The sequence below is a fragment of the Meleagris gallopavo genome, chromosome 8 (genome assembly GCF_000146605.3).
Source record: "Meleagris gallopavo isolate NT-WF06-2002-E0010 breed Aviagen turkey brand Nicholas breeding stock chromosome 8, Turkey_5.1, whole genome shotgun sequence".
Taxonomy (NCBI): Eukaryota; Metazoa; Chordata; class Aves; order Galliformes; family Phasianidae; genus Meleagris; species Meleagris gallopavo.
Genome location: NC_015018.2, coordinates 12617161 through 12637031, shown reverse-complemented (window position 1 = coordinate 12637031; position 19871 = coordinate 12617161). Strand labels below are relative to the sequence as shown.

The 19871-nt window shown below is 37.0% G+C and overlaps 1 protein-coding gene across 2 annotated transcripts in view; it reads right to left on the bottom strand.

Annotated features, from left to right (window-relative positions):
- Positions 1-19871, bottom strand: part of DLG5 (discs large MAGUK scaffold protein 5) — a 62884-nt gene that overhangs the window by 29424 nt on the left and 13589 nt on the right. For both annotated transcript variants that reach the window (XM_031554412.1, XM_010714346.3), the window contains exons 2-10: positions 19630-19795; positions 15364-15507; positions 14701-14884; positions 10089-10348; positions 6281-6593; positions 2693-2923; positions 1727-1911; positions 1034-1159; positions 240-372 (exon numbers count right to left, since the gene is read on the bottom strand). In XM_031554412.1, coding sequence (XP_031410272.1) covers positions 240-372; positions 1034-1159; positions 1727-1911; positions 2693-2923; positions 6281-6593; positions 10089-10348; positions 14701-14884; positions 15364-15507; positions 19630-19795 — 1742 coding nt within the window. The remainder of the gene's footprint in view (positions 1-239; positions 373-1033; positions 1160-1726; positions 1912-2692; positions 2924-6280; positions 6594-10088; positions 10349-14700; positions 14885-15363; positions 15508-19629; positions 19796-19871) is intronic.

Genomic DNA, 19871 nt, shown 5'->3' with positions numbered 1-19871 from the left:
AAATAAGATTCACTGCATCCAAGTGATAAATTGCTATTTGGAATGTTAAATAATACCCTTAAAAAAATGTAGATGTTACTTGAAATGTGCCTGGTTCCTATCAGTAAAGAGAATTAAAAAAAAAGCCCACATTATTTTTTGTCATATAGCAAAAAATAATGCATATAGCATCAAGATGTTATAATAGACTTCAAAATAGATCAATATACAAAATAATGCAGTTAGCATCTTTGACTCACTCTGTCTTTTTCAAATTCCACTACTTCTGTTTCCCACTCCAGAGAATCTGTGTCTATGGCTGAGTCATGGGAACTATGGGCCATCAGTTGACGGAATCTGGCCTCCTTTTCCAACTGATTCTCCATCTTCTCTCTAAGGAAATAAAATACTTATATACACAGAGAAGCCTTTTAAAAAAACTGATGCATAACATTATAATTGCAAGATGTTTTCTAAGTAAAAAAATCCAAGCTGTGCCAGAAAGCTGCCTTCTGCTTCTATTTTTCCAATATCCTTTGGCGACTGCTAAATATTTTCATTTTCTATATATCATGCTAACTCACTCTTACTTTTTTGTTGTTTGCACTGCTTTTGTATGGCTGTCATGTACAACTAGAATTCCTACATGACTCTTCCAAACTGCATCTAATTTACCCTCAGATGAACTGCAACAGTACGCTTAGAAGTACGCTTAATACCAAAAGCAAAATCTTTTCAACAAATCATTGAGATGACATATAATGTTTTGGGTTGGTTTTTTTTGCATTCATAAACTAATGAGATTACAGTTGAGAGGAACTAAACTGCAATTAATCCAACTTCAGTGAAAGAGTTTAAGTGCATCTCCACAGTAAAAGGCTTAAAAATCTCCCATTAATATGATGAAACTGTTAAAACGAGAGGATTTAGAACCTCGTATTTCCACATAACTAAAAACAATTCTAGTGACATATTGCTCACTCACAGATGCAGTTAACGAACCAAAGTTTTTATCATAAAGATTCCACAGAGTTTAATATATCCTACAACATACTTCAGTTCCTTCAGTTCACGCACAGCATCATTTTTCTGCTTCCTCATGTCATCCAGATTGCGAAGAGCTTCAGCCAAGTCACTCACAGCCCGGTCTCTCTCCCTCCGTAAGTTGTCACACAGAGTCCTTCAAAAGCAAAAAAGTAGTTTCACAAGATCTCAGAAAAAAAAAAATACAAAGCAGAAAAAATTACATACTCTAGACTTTATGGAAAAGCTTGTCAGGATAACTGAAGCTTTCTTCACCTTTTACAATATTTATTTTTACTGATCTTCTTTAGAACAGAAAAAAATTCCAGTGAAAATATTTTCCCTTAATTCCTTACATGTGCCTAATAACAAGGTAGGTACCCTTTGTCAGATATCCACAAAGGTAAATCATTATTTGAAGGACTATAGGCATATCAAAGTACATCAGGACTAAAACAAGCCTTCATTTGTCATTCGTACGCAGCAGTGCTTATAGGCTCTCTGACATTTACTTAGAGACATGTTATGGTGATAAAAGAACAGACAAAACAAAATGTCTGGTAACATGCTCTCAACTTCAAACAAACAAATCCATTGATAGTTAACGCAGAAGTTCCAACAAGTTCAAAGAAGTGCAAGCAAAATCCAGTAAGTCCTAGAATTTCATTAGCTGCACAGAAGGTATTACAAAAGATCTGTCATGTACCAGCTAACATTTATTTACCGTATACTTTCCCTTTCTGCAACAATCTTATCTCGCTCTTGGAAAGCCCAGTCTCTCCTGCACTTGGCTACTTCTGCTTCCTGGACAGCTTCCTTTAGTTCTTGTGACATAGCCTCGTATTGTTTCCGAAGCATTTCAATTTCTTTGTTTGCTCTTTCTATGTCTAAGGTAGCAGAATCTTGTATCTAGGAATTAAGAAACACAGGTAAGGATTTTAGGCACAACTTTTAGGTATGTATTCACAATTTACTGGGACAACAATTTCCACAAATAAGAATCTCACTTCAAAATAACATCAATGAACATATTATATTTCAGAGGCAACATTCCATGCTTCTATCCTGCTCTGCTTAATACACAAGATCCTTCAAGAATATTTAGGAATTTGATACACTATTATGAATAGTCATAATACAGATTTCCTGCACTAACGTCTGTTAACTGCCCTGGTGCTATGCTCTCCCTCTTTTTATCTACAGAGAGACATATATAGTCTTCATAATAAGAATGTGTACAGAATAAAACATTTACAATCATATTTCATTTAACTTCGTTTATTACGTACTAAAACCAGCTAACATTCTGAACTGGTCACAGGCACGAACACCACACAGTATAGAGGGCATCAAGCCTACCAGCATGTAATAAGCTGCTAAGAAACCAGCTGTGTTACAATATTTTATTGACTTTATGTACTTTCTAATTTAAAAAACTAAACCAAACCAAACAACAAAAAAAACAAAACCCTGAAGCTTAACATGAAGTGTGACTGTATATTTTTTTGCAAATACAAAGTTCCATCACTATTTCTTAAAGAAGATACATGCACTTATACAAATATGTTCTACAGTGACTCCAGGCAAAGGGAAAAAACACCCAGTATGTCCAGATCTTGTTCAAGTCTCATAAAAGTAACTGATCCTTAATAGCTAAGAAGGAAAAGTCATCAGTAAACAACTGTAATACCTGACGGGCTTGATAATATTCCCTTAATAGATGGTCCCTTTGGATTATAGCTTCTGTTCTCTCTTTCCTGGCAACATCTCTTTCTTCCTTCACTGTCTCTATATCCTTGCAAGCTTGATCAAGCTCCTTCTGGGCCTCAGCTTTGTCCTTCACTTCATGACAGTATTTTTCCAGCAACTCATTCCTCTCACAAATTGCTCGATCTCTTTCCACTAAAGCTGAGTTCAGCTCCTAAAACAAGATCCATTGTTTGCAGCAGGTTAAGCACAGAAGGAATTAGTTCATCTTCTCAACTGCATATACACTGATACCTTAAAATCCTAGAGGGTCTGCAACAAACATTTTGAAAAAGGGAGCAGAATAAGACTGCACTCACATTACATACAAGAAGTATTAGCAAAGAATATTAAGCGTGGTATTACAGGTTTCACAGCACCAGCATGTCTAGCAAATTGATTTGACAGAACGAAGAAGATATACATTAAGTGATATGTGTCTCATGAATGACTTGAGTACATGTACTTCATGTACATATTCAACTGTTGAGGACTAGAAACAAAAAACAGGTATTTTAATGTTTCTATAAAGAGTGAGGGATTGAAACAGTTGAATTTCAGATTTTTAGGTGATCCAACTCTCCAGCAACATTCAGCAAGAGCTACAAAGCAGCCCTTCTACATAAAGACACTCTTTTGAGCTGGAAAGCATTTATATTTTCATTTTAAAAAATTTATCAAAGATTGTTGGCATCTGAAAAGCGAAGGCAGAAAAGGGTCCAATACCTAAAGACAGAAAGGCAAGAAAGGATCATGCCGCATTCTCTACTTTACCCTGTGATTTGCATAGAATAAAATTGAGTATTTAAAGCATAGAAGACAATTATTACATAATTGGTTTTATGTTACAACATCTAATTAAGGCTATTCAAGTTGTTATAACAGTTCTGTAATTGTTTTAAAATAGGTAATTTTGTGCTAAAGCAGCAGGTAAGTTGTAGAATTAATGGTTCAGCTTGTGAATTTTGAAAATATCACTGAATCTCAACACAGAACTCAAGTTTGGGTTTTGAGTTTTTTGTTGCTCTGTTTGTTTTTGACATGACATCAGTAAAAGCTTCAGTTGCTCAATAAATGAAGAGAGAAATTCCAAACCCATATGGTAGTGCAAACAAATTTCAGTAATGGAAGCAACATTTTGCACAGTTTAACTATTGTGCAACCAAGTACATATGTTAAACTCACACAAAAATATTAAGTCTTTTCTAGCACGCAGCAGAGGGAAAAGTCACCGCAGTATCAAGACAGAAGACCCTTAATTGAAGAAGAATCTAAGGTACTCTAAAATGATTGGGGAAAAAAGCCCAGAACATACTGCCATAGTTTATTCCAGTATGCTTGGTATGTGAAGAAGAGTAGCTGTTGCCTCTAGTGGTCAGTAGTAAAATTTCACTTCTGTCTTTTCCTGTGACAACTGCACAGAACTACAACATGTCAGCATAAATCATCTGCCATTTAGCACTGGTAAGAGCAGATACTGTTACGAAACATTACAGTGCTTTGATTTTAATAAAGTTCTAAAATGATAAATAAGCCTTATGTTTGAAGCAAGTTTTTGCATTCGAAAATGATACAACAACCTTATACAGGACAAAACACAACAGCTCTATTAAACAGAAGGGAAGGCTGACTGCCAACAGTTTTGAATTTAGACATTTAATTAGGAAACTGACTGACTCAATCAGTAACTGCTCACAATGAAACAGTCAAAAATAACTCCTCCATTTCAGCAGCTTTTACATTTCTTCTGGACAAAAGATAAACTAATATACACAAGCTTCATAAAAGGAGCTACATTTAAAGCCTAACTGTTCTACCGCAACCATTTACTGAGTGTGAGGTAATGGCATGTAAAGCTGCTAGACAGCAGAAGGTGTACACTGCACAAAAGGCACAATTTGGCAAGCATCAACCAGTTACATATAGGAAAATCCCACCTACACAGGAACATGTTGTGGGATACTACTTGAAGTGATTACTTGATCGGTAACTTTTTTCAACCTTTTCAACACCTGTCTTGTCAGAGCTAGAAAATCCCTTATCCATCAAATGCAATTGCAGCAAGCCACTACAATGTTCCAACACAGGAACATAGCTGATAACAAGCACAAGAGTCACAGCTACAGGAAAGGAAAAACAAGAATGAAAAAAAACCTCATAATTGCGGCATTTTATACAATTTAGCAGAGTTATTTCTGCTTTCTGATGGGCCTGTTCTGGGGAGTGAAGAAAAATGCATGTCTGCAATCTCTCAGCATCTCATTCACCAGTCCTAAGCTCTTTCCGTTCTTTTTCAACCAGCCAATCAAGATAGCCATCTTAGTATGAGGGAACAGACATACATGCTTGGAGACTTCCAAGGTGAGCTTGGATAAGGCTTTGGGCAGTCTGATCTAGCTGCAGCACCCTTGTTCATCATAGGGGAGTTGGACTAGATGGCCCTCAGAGGTCCTTTCCAACTCTAAGGAGTCTATGATTCTATCCCTTACTATCTACTCTGATTCCACTGCAATTAATATCAAAATTTTCTATTAGTTTACTAGCTTTGATTGAAGTAGAACAAAACATGATTTAAAACCTCACTCACTGTACAAGTTAAAATGTGTAGCAAGGTAATTTTGAATTCTTAAACCCAGAAATTAGTTACTTTTAAAAACTCTGATGCCATGCATCCACATTAAGTCCCTTAAGAAGAGTGTCATTTAAGATAAAAGCTCCATGCCTTCAATTTTATAAAGAGCACTTTGTTCCCCTGTAACGTTATGGAAGAAAATAAAGGTAAAATGAGATCTACAGGCAATGGAATATATCCACTCGTATCTATTTGATGCTAAATTAAATATTTCTAATAAGAACAGTCAAGTGCTTACATGGCAGCCAAAATGAAACAGAGTAGCAAGCTGTGTTTCAGAAATTTTAGCAGCATTGTTATAATATATTCGTGTTATAAACATTTCAAGAACATATTGCTGAAAGAAGTCCAGGTTTTGCATACTTTAAGGTATACATCAGTTCAAATGAGAACTACTATCTTCAAAAAATCCTTTAATCCTTTAACTGAAAGCACAGCAGGTGTGAAAATGAGTAAAAATATGTCTATCAGTGAAGGCTTTGCATAAATATTGAGACTTTTTATCACATAACATCTTAAGTCAGAGTAAAGGGTATCCAGTGGTTCCTCTGGAGTTTAAAACAATGAATGTTGAGAACTATATTTATTTATTTATTTTTAATAGACATTGTTACTTGCAAAGGTCTGTAAGGTGAACGTAATACAGGAGAGCTTTATAATGAGCAGAAGAAAGTTAAGCCAAGTAAAGAAAAAAATTCAATTGACAGTCTACTCAAACATGGAGCTTAGTAAATTGACAGTAAAATGGGCTGCTATAAGAGAACAGTTGGAGGGGAACATCAGTATGAAATTCCTCTTTGCAACGCAGTTCTATTTTCCATCAATTGGTTATACGTTTCTAACTATAGCATCAGTAATGTATACTTATTTCCCTTCCCCATCAAAACAGTAGCTTAGTACCTGTCTTAAAGCTTCCATCTCTTCACTAGCCACTCGTTTCTCAGAAGAAGTGTTCTTCAGTTTGGACTCTGCAAGCTCCAGCTCTGTTTGAAGCTTATCTACCTCTTTGATTACTTGATCTCTCTCACTCATTATGAGGCGGTATTCATTGAAAACTGAATCCCTTTCTTCCTTGTATTTTTCTGAATCCTTTGCTGCTTTCAGCTGCATTGTTTTGAACCTTGTCACCTCTGACTGTAATCGCTCCATCTCTCTCTGCAACTCTTTGTTTTGGGCTGTGGCGTTGCTTAGTTCCTGCTGTACTGACTCAAATCTAGGAACAAGTAGAAATGTCAGTAAGATACTTATAACTCACTTTCCCTTTTTCATATATTAAGGATTTTGTCAGATAATCAAATGTATCCATAGGTAAAACACAAATTCAGTGGACATCCTAGACAACATACAATGCTGCAAAATATAATTTAGACTAATTATTGCTTTAGGAATATCAGTGTGAAAGGGAGAACCTGTATGAGGAACTGAAACAAAAATTTTTAGAAGTTAGAATTAGTTTTATTATTAAAACAGATTTACAATATTTTTTTAAAAAGAAATGCAAAACATCACCATTTTTTGATAGCACAAGCTTAACGTGGATTTATTGCATTGACTACTGATCATCTTCAAAGGGAATTCCTTCCCCAGCACGCATTCCTAGGTACGAGGCAAGTGAAACAAATGTAGAAACTGGGGAAAAAAAATACAGAACAACTTCCAGATGCCCAAAAATGTCGTAAGTTCGGTTGGTACAGGACAGGTTAGAAGAAGACAAAAAAATAAGTTACTGTAAAAACCTAGAACAGTAACTCAAACATCCTTAATAATTTTCACCCACATTCATCTAGTGAGAATTGAAAGCTTATGTACTTTATCAATTATGAAGTTTAATTTCTCTATAGTATATATAGTAGCTTTTGTGTTTATACTGACAAAACATTTCTAAAAGTGGAAAAGTAATTCCACATATCAGTTCACAAATAGGCTTAAAAACTGAACTTTTCGCAAGAGCAACATTCTACCATAACAAGAGATTTGGGTTTTCTTGTATGTCTTTTAACAGAAAACTCCCAGTAAAAGCCGTTGGTGGAAACACTGTATCCAATCTGAAGGAACTTTCAGGGTCATCTAAATTTGAAGTGCCTGCAAACCTTTGGAATACTTCGTTCTCCATCATACACACACCTCTTCTATTCAAGTGTCATTTTGTGCCTATTCCTGCACGTTGCCTGACCTTTCCCAAGAGAAAGCTGTGAACTCAATTTCATGTATTTCCTCAAAAGTCTCAGTGGATTCACAAGATTGACACCATATTACTGAGGCACCTGCCAGTAATTTCAAAACCATTGCCCTGCTCCTTTTGGGAAATTCTTCTGTTTAAAGAGATCACCAGGACAGGAGTTCTAGTATTACAAACTATATTTCTATTTTCTTTTCAGAACAGCGAACATGAAGATAAAGAAGAATATACAATACTACAATAGATACAACAAGGACATAGCACAAATCTAAAATAGAAACTATTCCAAACAACCTCATTGCCATTGAGAACCCACATTATTGCTCGAACAAGCTGCCCAGAGAGGTCGTGGATGCCCTGTCCCTGGGGGTGTTCAAGGCCAGGCTGGACGAGGCCCTGGGCAGCCTGGTCTAGTATCAAATTTGGAGCTTGGTGGACCTGCCTGTAGCAGGAGTGTTTGGAACTTGATGATTCTTGAGGTCCCCTCCAACCCAAGCCACTCTATGATTTTATGATTCTATAATATTTGAAAAATATTTGGGGTCAAATCAAGAACTACACAGAGAATACAGGGGAGAGGGGAAGGGAAAAGACTTAATGCAACATTTTTCAAACAAAGAAAATGATATCAATAAGAAAGAAAAAAAAAAACAACACAACAAGCATGCTGGCATGTCCTTTATGAAAGAGATCAGAGGGATGAAGGAAAGTCTCTGCCTCACAATGCTATTCTAATAATTTTAATAATTCTATTATATTTATATATATTTATGTAATTCCGTTTATATATTTATATATAAAAACTGAGAAAACTTGAAAAGAAAGTTCTAGCTGAAATATTGTTGTCCTAGCTGACCTTGCAAAGCCTCCTTAGGAGGAAATATGGGCAGCTGGATCAAATTCTCATAGATGCCTTCCATAGGGAAAAATCCAACTGCAACTGGACTTCGTAACTTGAATGGGATATAAGTACTGGGATTTTGCAGCAGTAAGCATACCTTTCTAAGTAGCAACCAAGGTGCTCTGTTTTGTCTTAAACACAACTGCAAACTGTGGGCAGATCTGAGTACCACAGCTCTCATTCAAAATGAAGAGGGACATCAAAAGTGAGGTTTGGCACATTGGAATTAGACAGACAGTTCCACCTGCAGTTTTACCTGCATCATCATTCATCAGCTAAATTCACCAGATAGAGCTTTCTATGCCATTATTGAGACAATTTCACAGATGCAAGAAAAATAAAAGGCTGAAACTGTCATGATATTCTTTAAGGCCAAAGACTCGCTCAAAATGAGATTTGGGACACCATTTAAGTCTTGCTCTTTCTGCTCTCATTAAACAAAATTGATTTACAGTTGGCATTAATAAAAGAAAATGGTAGTACTGCAATTTATAATCCACTCATCTTTAAAATGAAAGCTTATTGAGTCTGATTTTCTGAAAAGTACATACACCTGAAACACATTAAAAATTTTTGCTCAGCCAAACAAATGCAGTTTTGGTTATGCAAAAATGATATAAAGAATAAGACAATAAAGCCTGAATTTCTGTAACTAGCAACCAGTAAAAAGAAGTCCAGATCCAAAGATAACTAAAAGGTATAAATTCTTTAAGTCCAACCTTATTAACTCAATTGAATCATTGGTTCATAGGAATAAGGATATCAAGCCTGAAATTCCTAAAACTGACCTTTGCTCAACATCAAACTAACTTTTTTTCTGAAGAAAAAACACCTAAGCCACAGTCATAATACAAATAGGTTGAGCTCCACCATGGTTCTGGTGTTTCCTGCAGTACATATGTAAGACTTTTTCTCACTTTCCAGAATCCATGCCAGTCTAAGTTACACGACGACTTCTTTTATCTTACTATATCTTCTAACTTATTAGAAAGATTAGAATTGCATACATGCTATGCACATGTATAGCATCTATGCTCAATTTAATATTTTTAAATACAATCTGTCTACAAAAGTGGTAAACAATACTTTCTTGGATTTGGCCTGTGGCAGATTGGCAGTGAAAACATTCTCCACATCTACAGATGTTCTTTAGATTCTTAATGACTGTTAGCCAAGACCACAGGCCTAATATCAAGCTGGAGCAGAGAGAAGTTAAGTATGGTGTGATACTGTTTGTGTCCTTCTGCTTCGGCATCTGTGCTGCTCTCAATCACAACATCTTCCCACTGGGCTGAGACACACAGATGCCTCCAGTGAACTCTGCTGCAAGGCTTAAGCTCTGTCTCAAGAGTCCCCCGTGGTCTGAAAGTCTTATGTCACAAACAGTTAACTTGAGAATATCTTCACTAGCTAAGCATCTTTTGGAAATTAAATATACTTTTTTCCAAATAACATCCCCTTCATATCTTCTATGCTGTTCTAGAAATTCTTTTATACAAGCTTACACATATCACCAAGAGAAAATACTAGAATTTCTTCCGCAGTGAAAATAAGATGCAATGTTAAGATTGTTACTGCCTCCACAGCATATCCAAATATGAAAAAAAAATATGAAAAAAAAACTATACCTTCTGAGAGAGGACGAATATTGCTGTTGAAAATGTATTGCTGTGTCCCTTTGCTTCATTAGCATGTCAATCTGTTTCTGAAGACGTCTGTTCTCCTCCTCAGCCTGCTCTAGGCGACTGAGATCTGTATTGTGACTTGCTATCTTCTCATTGTAACGCTTTCTTAAGGCATCATAATCCTTCTTCACACCCTCTAGCTTGTCCATTGCTGTATCGTAGAGCTTATTTAATATCTCTGATGACCCATTTTGCTTCATAACCTAAAAAAAAAAAAAGAGAAACTTTAAGTCTTGCATGTAGAGAGAAATGCATGCTTTTTCACATCTCATCAAGGCATATGAAGATCATCTACTCTTACTTCATATTTAAAATTACTGTCTCCACAGCAAAAGAAGTCTTTATTTAAGCAACACTTCGCCAATGTACTGATGAAATCTCTGTATTAAAATAATCTTGAGACTCCTAAAAACCGACAGTATCAGAAATAAACCTTATTTTTAATCAGCCCGATACTTTTATCAATAATGATAAAACAAAAATACACTCTGCAATTTTAATAACTGTTCTTTTCAGTGATTAAGAAAGAATAGAGCCTCCACTTTAGCGTTACTGCTACTCTAACCATCACTACATCATCTGCTTAATGTTAACTGAAAAAAAATCTGCTTTATCACAAGTTAGTGAAACTCTCTAATTGTAATTGCTATCAGCGAATAGTAAACCCACATTGTTTTTAAACTTTTTTTTTTTTTTTTAAAGTTTTCAGAACGAGGTTAATTGCTATTTGACGACCAAGATAACGGTTGCAATTTAGGAAATGACCAAGAGGTGGCACTCATGACAGACTACCTCTACGCTCAGGGAACAACTCATTTAAAACTCGAAGAGAATGAAATCTAAATTAGACACATATAGGCATTTATTCTAATATTTATACAATACTTAATCTGAAAACTGCCTACAAACATTCATGTTTGAAAAGCTATTCAAACAATATTAATAGGGACACAAAATCCACTTTAACATGCAAATTCTGACCAGAAAATTAGTTTTAAATTAATTTCCATTGAACAAAGAATTGTGCTGTAAATGGCAACGTTTATTATAAATGACTTGCAACAACAACAAACTCTTGAACTTCAGAAAATCTAGCCTTTTTAATATCAAAGGGCAAAAAATGTGCACAAAATGAGGATTTTTTTTTATTTTATTTTTTACATGCCATACTGGTTTTCTCCTCTTTCTGTAATTTAAATTGAAATCTAGATTTGATGGAGTAGTAGGAAGAAATAGGGTGGCTTGATAAATAGAGGTGTCAGAAGTTTACATAATCCTAACATTAGCCCATAAATCTATGTCCTTTAATGTCTGAAAATATGAGTTCTATCAAAAGTTCAAAACAAACACATAACAACCACTCCACACTAAATCAAACACATTTCAACTACCAGACTTGGTTTTTTAGCCATCTGCTCCAGAGCTGTGTTAGCATAATTTCAATACAAAGTTGGAAATGATTTTCCCTGCCATGTACATAGATACCAGATCACTGTCACTTCCAGGTACCTTTGGCTCTTCATTTTTTTCTTACATTCAGAGCAAGGATACAGTAGCTGGGACATCTGCAGAGCAGAAACAGTTGCCACTGTGCAGCCTGCCCACTTGGTGTGCCCTGCTCACTGCCCACAGGTAGCACAGACCTGTTTTTACTGTCAGAAAAACACTTCTGTGCACAGACAAGAGAAGAGGTAACATTCATTAGCCTGATGCTGGTCTCCTTTAACTAAGTGTTCACAAAGCAATCCAGGAACAGAACTGAGCTTTAGGGAATTCCACACACACAGACATGCTCTCGTCAGTTTCAGTAGCACAAGCCACACAGAGCTGGAGGCATTGTTAGCTAGCATGAGTCAGTGAACCATTTAGAGAAGATAAATATGCCAATATTGCTTCTTATTCAAGAACACACTATTATTCTGTATAATAAAATGTAAGCATATGTAAAGTGTAAGTATATGTTAATTTACATTGTACTCGTGAGTACTCCTTTCCTGATGATTAGTTCCCAAAAAAAGTTTGAGAATGAAGTTCTTGAGAATCCAAACAGAAACAAGCCTCTTCTCACTGCCTAAAGCATACATGCATTGTCTTTTTGTCAAAAACACACTAAACAATTCAAGAAGGACAGCTATACCAGAAGTTTGATGGAAGTAAGCACAAACTTGCTAAAAGAGATTTCACAGAGACAGAAAGAAATGCTATAAGCAGGAAACAGAGCAATAAGAAGGTCTCCTATTCAAAATCCCAGTGTGAGAAAAAGTAAATAGTCCCAGCTGGACCAAGGAAGACAACTACAAGAAACAGTGTGAGCAGCAGGAACATAAGCTGAGCAGCTCCTAAACAGCAAATCAATGACAAACTAGGAGTAATTCAATCAAAAGTTTGTGCTCTCCAAGGCCAATGAGATGCTGTTTTGATACAGCCTGAAGATGAAACAAGACGTCAGAGTTAACAACAAAAATAGAATTAGACTAATACAGATGAGAAATGACACCGACAAGATAAGGATCTTGGCACCCCTTCAAGACAACATGATTCACTTTGACATGCTGAGAAATGGAGCTACACAGCTTTCTCATTGAGAGTAACACACATACTTTAAAGTTTTAATCATGATGTTGTTGACATGAGACTGAATTTCTTTAAATAAATGTTTAAAATGATGCTTCAACCTCCCTTTGTGCTGACAGACAGTTTCAGATTTAGACAATCTAAAAACACAACAACCTTCTCTTGGAGGTTTCACACCTCTGCTTTACAGCCTGACAAGCTGATGCACAGAACAATTACTCCATTTGCCCAGGTTAACACAGCAAACTATTCTTGCTGCATAGAACATAATCCACATTCTGATCAATTCACCAAACCACAACAGAACTCTAAAGATGAAAACCTGAGAGGATTGGGCCACAAGGAAATGCAGATCGTCATTCCTCTTTGCATTAGCCCTCAAATATCTCCTAAGGCACTACTCAGCACAGAGAGCTTGTTTTGACCTTTGCACCTCCTACCCTAGCAAATGATTATTTTTGTTTACAAAGGTTTTACTTCTAATGTTTGACTTGTAAGTTTGTCCTGTGAATCAGAATTTACACACACTCAAATAGGATATTCTATTTAGCTGTTCCAAATGTTAGTGTAACTATTTTAACTATTCTGGTTGAGAACCATGGACCTGACAGCACCAGTCACTAATGACTATTCCCCTTAGCTTTCCTTCTTCAGAATACACAAGCAACTTTGCTGTTGAGAGTTTTTTGTTTCAAGTTCATAAACATTACAGAATCATAGCATGGCCAGGGTTGGAAGGGACCTCAAGGATCATGAATCTCTAACTCCCCTGCCACAGGCAGGGCCACCAACCTCCACGTTTAATACTAGACCAGGCTGCCCAGGGCCCCATACAACCTGGCCTTGAACACCTTTAGGGACAGGGCATCCACAACCTCTCTGGGCAGCCTGTTGCAGCACCTCACCACTCTCATAGTAAAAAACTTCCCCCTGACATCCAACTTAAATCTCCCCTCCCTCAACTTAAAACCATTTCCCCTTGCTCTGCTGTTATCTATTCTTTCAAAGAGTTGACTCCCCTCCTGTTTGTAGGCTCCCTTTAGGCACTGAAAGGCTGCAATTAGGTCCCATTGCAGCCTTATCTTCTCGAGGCTGAACAAGCCCAGCTCCGTCAGCCTGTCTTCATAGGTGATGTGCTCCAGCCTGCTGATCATTTTTGTGGCTCTCCTCTGGACCTGCTCCAACAGCTCTCTGTCTTTCTTGTACTGGGGGCTCCAGACCTGGACACAGTACTCCAGATGGGGCCTCACAAGAGCAGAGTAGAGAGGAACAATCACATCCCTGTCCCTGCTGGCCACTCCTCTTCTGATGGAGCCCAGGATAACATTTGCCTTCCAAGCCGCAAGAGCACACTGCTGGTTCATGTTAAGTTTTTCTTCTATCAAGACTCCTAGACCCTTCTACACAGGGCTGCTCTCAAGGACATTAATTGACCTATAGCTTTGTCCTAACGCAATAGCATCTGAGAATCTAAATAACCAATCTTCGCTACTTCCCTTAAAATTTGTCAGTAAAGAAAAATGTCACTCTTTTTTTTTGTGTGACACATGGCAAAAAAAAAACAGAACAAAAAAAAAAGCACAGCATCCAAGTTTAAAACTAGTCGTGTCCCATACATTAATCCAATACCATAGCCCTTTTTCAATCACTTTGCAACTTCAAACTAGGTCTTTGATGCCTCCCCTATCAACTTAAAAATATCACATTACATATGATCTTCATCATGCAAACTCTTTTCTTCTCTGCATCAAAATCTCTTCATGCTACTTAATATTCTATATCCCCTGTTCTTTCTCCAGCTAGGTATAGAAAAAATTAATTCAAATTCACATTCATCCCTAGTAACAGGTATGGCTTTTTTTTTTTTAGACTCATGAGACATAAAATGTAGCAATGCTACATGTTTATTTTTCTAGACTTATTTGTCAAAGAAAAAAATTAATGTATTCTTCTAGCACACACATTACAAGCTGTAACTTACCTGCTGCTGCTGGCTGCGTAGGTCTGTTATCTCTTTCTGATCCTCATCGTGAAGCCTTTTCATTTCCTCACACGACTGCTGGAGATGATTATGTTCTCTCACCAACTGCGTGTTTTTCCTCTTCAGGGTATCCATGTCCTCCTTTAGCTGTGACTGGTCACTCAGCAGTCGACTGTGCAATGTGCTGTTGTGGCACAGAAAAACACACATGGGGAGATAAATTTGCCCACAGTGTTCTAACTAGTTTCAAGTAAGAGCTCGCTACCTAGAAAGCAGATCAAACTAACTCAATTCTTCAAATTTGAGAATTACAAGAACCAGAAAAATCAGAGAAGAACATAAAAATAGCAAACTACATTTTCTCTCCAATTACCTTCTGCTCTCAAACCTGACTATTGGATTGTAATTGCAAGTCAACAACCAGGCTTTCTTTGTCTACATCTCCCCAAGCTATCAGGGATTTCTACCTCCAAAATAAAACAGATAGTCCATATTTTTATCATTTCAAATAGTCCTGAATTATTTTTATCAGATGTACGCAAACATTAATCTTGCAATTAGAGTGGAATAACAGAGCAAGAAATCATTTATTTACCATAATTTAATATGGTACAATTTAATTCTAGTTGGTAAATTGCTTCTTACAGCTTTACTAATACTTACTGATAAAAATCAGCCTCTTTTGCTGCTTCTTCACACCTTTTTAATGTCTTAGTATGTTGATTCTGCAAGGATTGTAGGTCTGACATGGCCTTCATGCACTGAATCTTCAGTCTTTCATAGTCATGATTAGGTTTTGGACTAGGCCTAGAAAGGAAAAAGTATTTTTGAAGTTAAATAAATATTACCACACAGCTGAGGCCTTTGCTGCATTTTAAAATTCGTATACTATTTGAACCACAGAATCATAGAATCGAAGGGGTTGGACGGAACCTCCAGAGATCGAGTCCAACCCCCCTGCCAAAGCAGGTTCCCTACACCAGGTCGCACAAGTAGGTGTCCAGGTGGGTCTTGAACATCTCCAGAGGAGGAGACTCCACAACCTCCCTGAGCAGCCCGCTCCAGTGCTCCATCACCCTCACCATAAAGTTGTTCTTGCACACATTTGTGCAGAACTTCCTATGCTGCAGTCTCTGGCCATTTCCCCTTGTCCTGTCTCCACACACTGCTGAGAAGAGTCTAGCCTTGCCACTCTGCCCCCCACACCTTAGATATTTATAGATTTGGATCAGATCCTCTCTCAGTCTTCTTTTCTCAAGGCTAAACAGACCCAGTTCACTTAGCCTTTCAACCAATGTTTTCAAAGCAGTAACTGACACTTGTCTGGATTTTGTGATGCAGTTCAACATTAAGCTGTTGTGATCTTACTTACACAAGTATCAGTAACTACATGGATTTGAATGGACTGCTTTGTTTTCAGTTTGTTTTTTTTCCTGACTTCTGGTCAGCAATACGGTTCCCTTAGTGCACACGCATCTTTTTCTTGCTAAAATGTAGGCCCTTGGAAGAGCAGCGTAGAATATACCGCCTTGACAGTGCAGACTTTTTGTTTCCTGTAGATGAGCTAGAGTGCAGGAAGCTACTGGCAGCAGTGTTGTTTGTTTCTCAGTGTAGGCTGACATTTATATTTACCTGCGCGATATTTTTAGAGTTCAACAATACATGAAATATACATGTAATTCATGCTAGAGATGCCAAACAAGCTCTAACCATAGCTTTGAGAGAGACTCAACAGTTATTTCTTGGAGAAACTTCTTCCAATGAAATATTTTGCAGGGAAGTGGATTTGATTAACTTAATATGAGTTTATGTTAACGGGTCTCAGTAAGCTTAAAGCTGCTTAACTTAAACCTAAGAATTAAATGTGTTTCACTTAATGTTGTCATTTTTAATGACTGTTGGACAGATAGTGTCAACTTTCAAAAACCTCACTCTGAAGTCTAATTTAAATCAATACTTGGATTTTCAGTGATTCTGTCAATGGTGCAAACATCTCAAATAGAGTTCTACAACTGCTAATTAGAATTATATTTTAAAAGGGAAACTAACACTACAGTAGTTATGGTAATATACTTGTAAGACTGTATGAATGAAGTATTTCTTTCTATACCCAGAAACAGATAGTGAATTAAAAAACAATATAATAGAAAAAAGACATTCCTGAAGACTTGTCTTGAAAATTGAGTTTCTTTATATGAATTTGTATTTTAATTGTTACTGAAGTATGTCAGTAAAAGAAAGAATTGACAGGTTCTTTTTTCCCCCCTTCTTCCTGGAGAAAGGGGCAAAAGAGGAATTTCAAGACCTTATTACTGAGCAGCTCAAATACAACCAAGTTTCTAAAAAGTACCTTCACACCTTGCAGACATATGCTAAGCACCTGTGAGTCAGATGTGACTGCTATGTGTTTTCTTATGACTCTCAGCACTGCAGCCATGTAGAACCATTTTTACTTCAGTTCAGCTGCCAGATGAATTTCAGTTCCAGAATCCAAGCTGCTGTTCTTGTATGAAGCTAAAAGAGTTCTGGTTACTTCTAAAGCAGAGCTTACAGCCATTTTGGAGAGAGTATGGTGGCAAGAAAAGGAGACAGGGCAATCTGTGCAACAGTGGATTAAATGTGATATGAGATTGAACAAATTAGACATCAATTAATTTTTCTCTTTTTTTTTTTTCCTTCAATTGTTTGTTAGAGGTACAGGACCCAGGAGAAGACGCGCAGACAGCTGCAAGAAACTTCATTTTGAAAGTAGAAAATACAGTGGTGAAAAAGCAAGGAAGCGTAATCCTGCTAAATCCAGGTTTTAAACTTTATGATTTATGAATTATTTTCTAACATAAATGCATCAAATACACTGGATACACTTTCTAGACATTATCTGTGTTGGTCAATTGCCAGACAGAATAGAAGTGTTGCTCTGAAAGTCATGCCTCATATTTTATTATGTTGGACCACAATGTCAGAGGTGGATGTTGATGGTATGGCAGTAAAGGCTGAACCTTCCCATCAATATTCCACTACATTTGTGACAGATGGCAACAGATGGACAGTCTGACAGAATAGCACTTGATGTGGAAGTGTGAATGAAGCAAAGGTGTGTCATTGAATTCCTCCATGCAGAATAAAAAGCATCCTTTGACATTCATTGACACTTGCTGAATGTTTCTGGAGACCAAACATTGGATGTGAGCACAGTGAGGCCATCAGTGGCACATTTCAACAGCAGTGACAGTGGGTCACTTCCAATGGTGCAGATTTTTATGAGTGCAGCATGCAGGCTTTTGTTCATTGCTGGTGAAAATGCATAGCTAATAGTGTTGAAAAAGAGTGTTTTGTAGCTGATAATTTGCTTTATTGTGCTCCGTATCCATTGTAGTTTCCATGAATCTACATAGGAGGCATTACTATCAAGAGAACTACATATACAGAGTGCACTTGACCACAATAAGTAATTTGGTCAAAGCTCTGCTTTAGTACTACAACACATGTATGCATACAGTCATTCTCATGTGACTCAAGCACAGCATGAGCAATCCTACTCCTGTCCAACAGAGTAACACATGCTACTCTGATTTAGCTCATCACAATCCAATTCTGTGGTTCCTCTTCCATTACTCTAGGACATAACTAGATTTGAAAAACAGCTCTCAATTTTGCAACTACCTTCCTTCTCAGCCAGCACAACCCAGCCTACAAACATTTTGCCAGCCACAGCTATTTCTAAGCATGCCACCATGATTTGCTGAGATTTGCCTCTATAGCACCTGTGTTGGAGAGAACCACTGTGATAGTACAATGTCTTTTAGGGCTGCAAAAGTCACCACCTAAATGGTGGTCTTTCACATTTCACAACTCAGAGTGGCAGTGTTGGTGCTTTGACTACTAGAAAGCTAACGATGTTTTTTGTATGAAGAAAGTACAAAATACCATCAAGTTTTCATAAAGCAAAGTAGCATATCTATATGAGAGTAATGATTTTTATTTACTAAAGGGAAAAAAAAGTCAGCTAGTAACCTTTGTTCATTTTCCGGCCATCAAATATTTAATTTTTTGGAAGGCAGCATCCTCCATTTTATATAAACCATCCAAACACTGTCCAAACATAATGTTTATTTTTATGAGTTTTCTTTAAGCTGTAAACTTTTATATTTCCTGCAACATACAAATCTTAGCATTAGCAAAAGATTGATTTGACAATTAAAGAGAAAACTAGGGCAAGCTAGAGCACAGCTCATCAGAATTTCATTAATAGTATCCGGGATTATAAAGAACAACTTTAAGCTGTAAAATCCTCAATGCCTAAGCTCTAGTGGCTTCACATAAGAAGAATCTCTGTTCGAGTAAGAAATAAACCAAAGCTCTGTCAAAGATGTTGATATTTGACAACCTTTTTCTCTCATCACCGCAACACTTACAGACCCTCAAGATAGAACACAAAGCTCCCCCATCCCTGAAGTAGTCTTTCCAACAACCTCAGGGTGAGAAGGCTGGAACAGTCAGCTAAGGAGTAAATAATAAAGCACACAGATTCTCTCATCTTCAGTTCACTGGCTTGAATCTTGAGACCTCTCCTATGGACAAAATTTCAATTAATCACCACTTCAAAGCAGCAAACACTTCAGCCACTGTCTTCCACCTCCTCCCGTAACTAGCAACTAGCTTGTTTTCTTCTCTCAAGATTGATTCAAGTCCTATTCCCCTCAATCCCACACCAAAATTGCTGTAAAAAGCAGGAACGTGCATTCCACATGCAGCTCTGAAACCTCTGTGGTCACTCTACATATACGTCACCACATTGTATGTACCTCAAAAGCAACATAAACACACTGCAATATTATTACTACTTTACAAGCAAGAAACAAGATACTTGAAAGTTAATGAAGACTAGGTTGAAATGTCCACTTCATTTTTTTTTTTTTTTTTATTTACCTGCAGTCATCAAAAGTTGATCCAGGAGATGAAAGTGCTAGTCGCTTGCGCAGCTCATCCCTCTCCCGAGTTACCTGTCGGAGCTGAAATAATATTGTCTCCAGCTTCTCACTCATCTGTCTTGTGTCTGATACAGGTGGTGGAGATGATGCTTTACCAGTTGTACCTGACCAAGAGACAATGAACTGACAGTCAGAGAATTCCTCAAAAGAACACTTCACTGAAATAATACTAATTTAAAA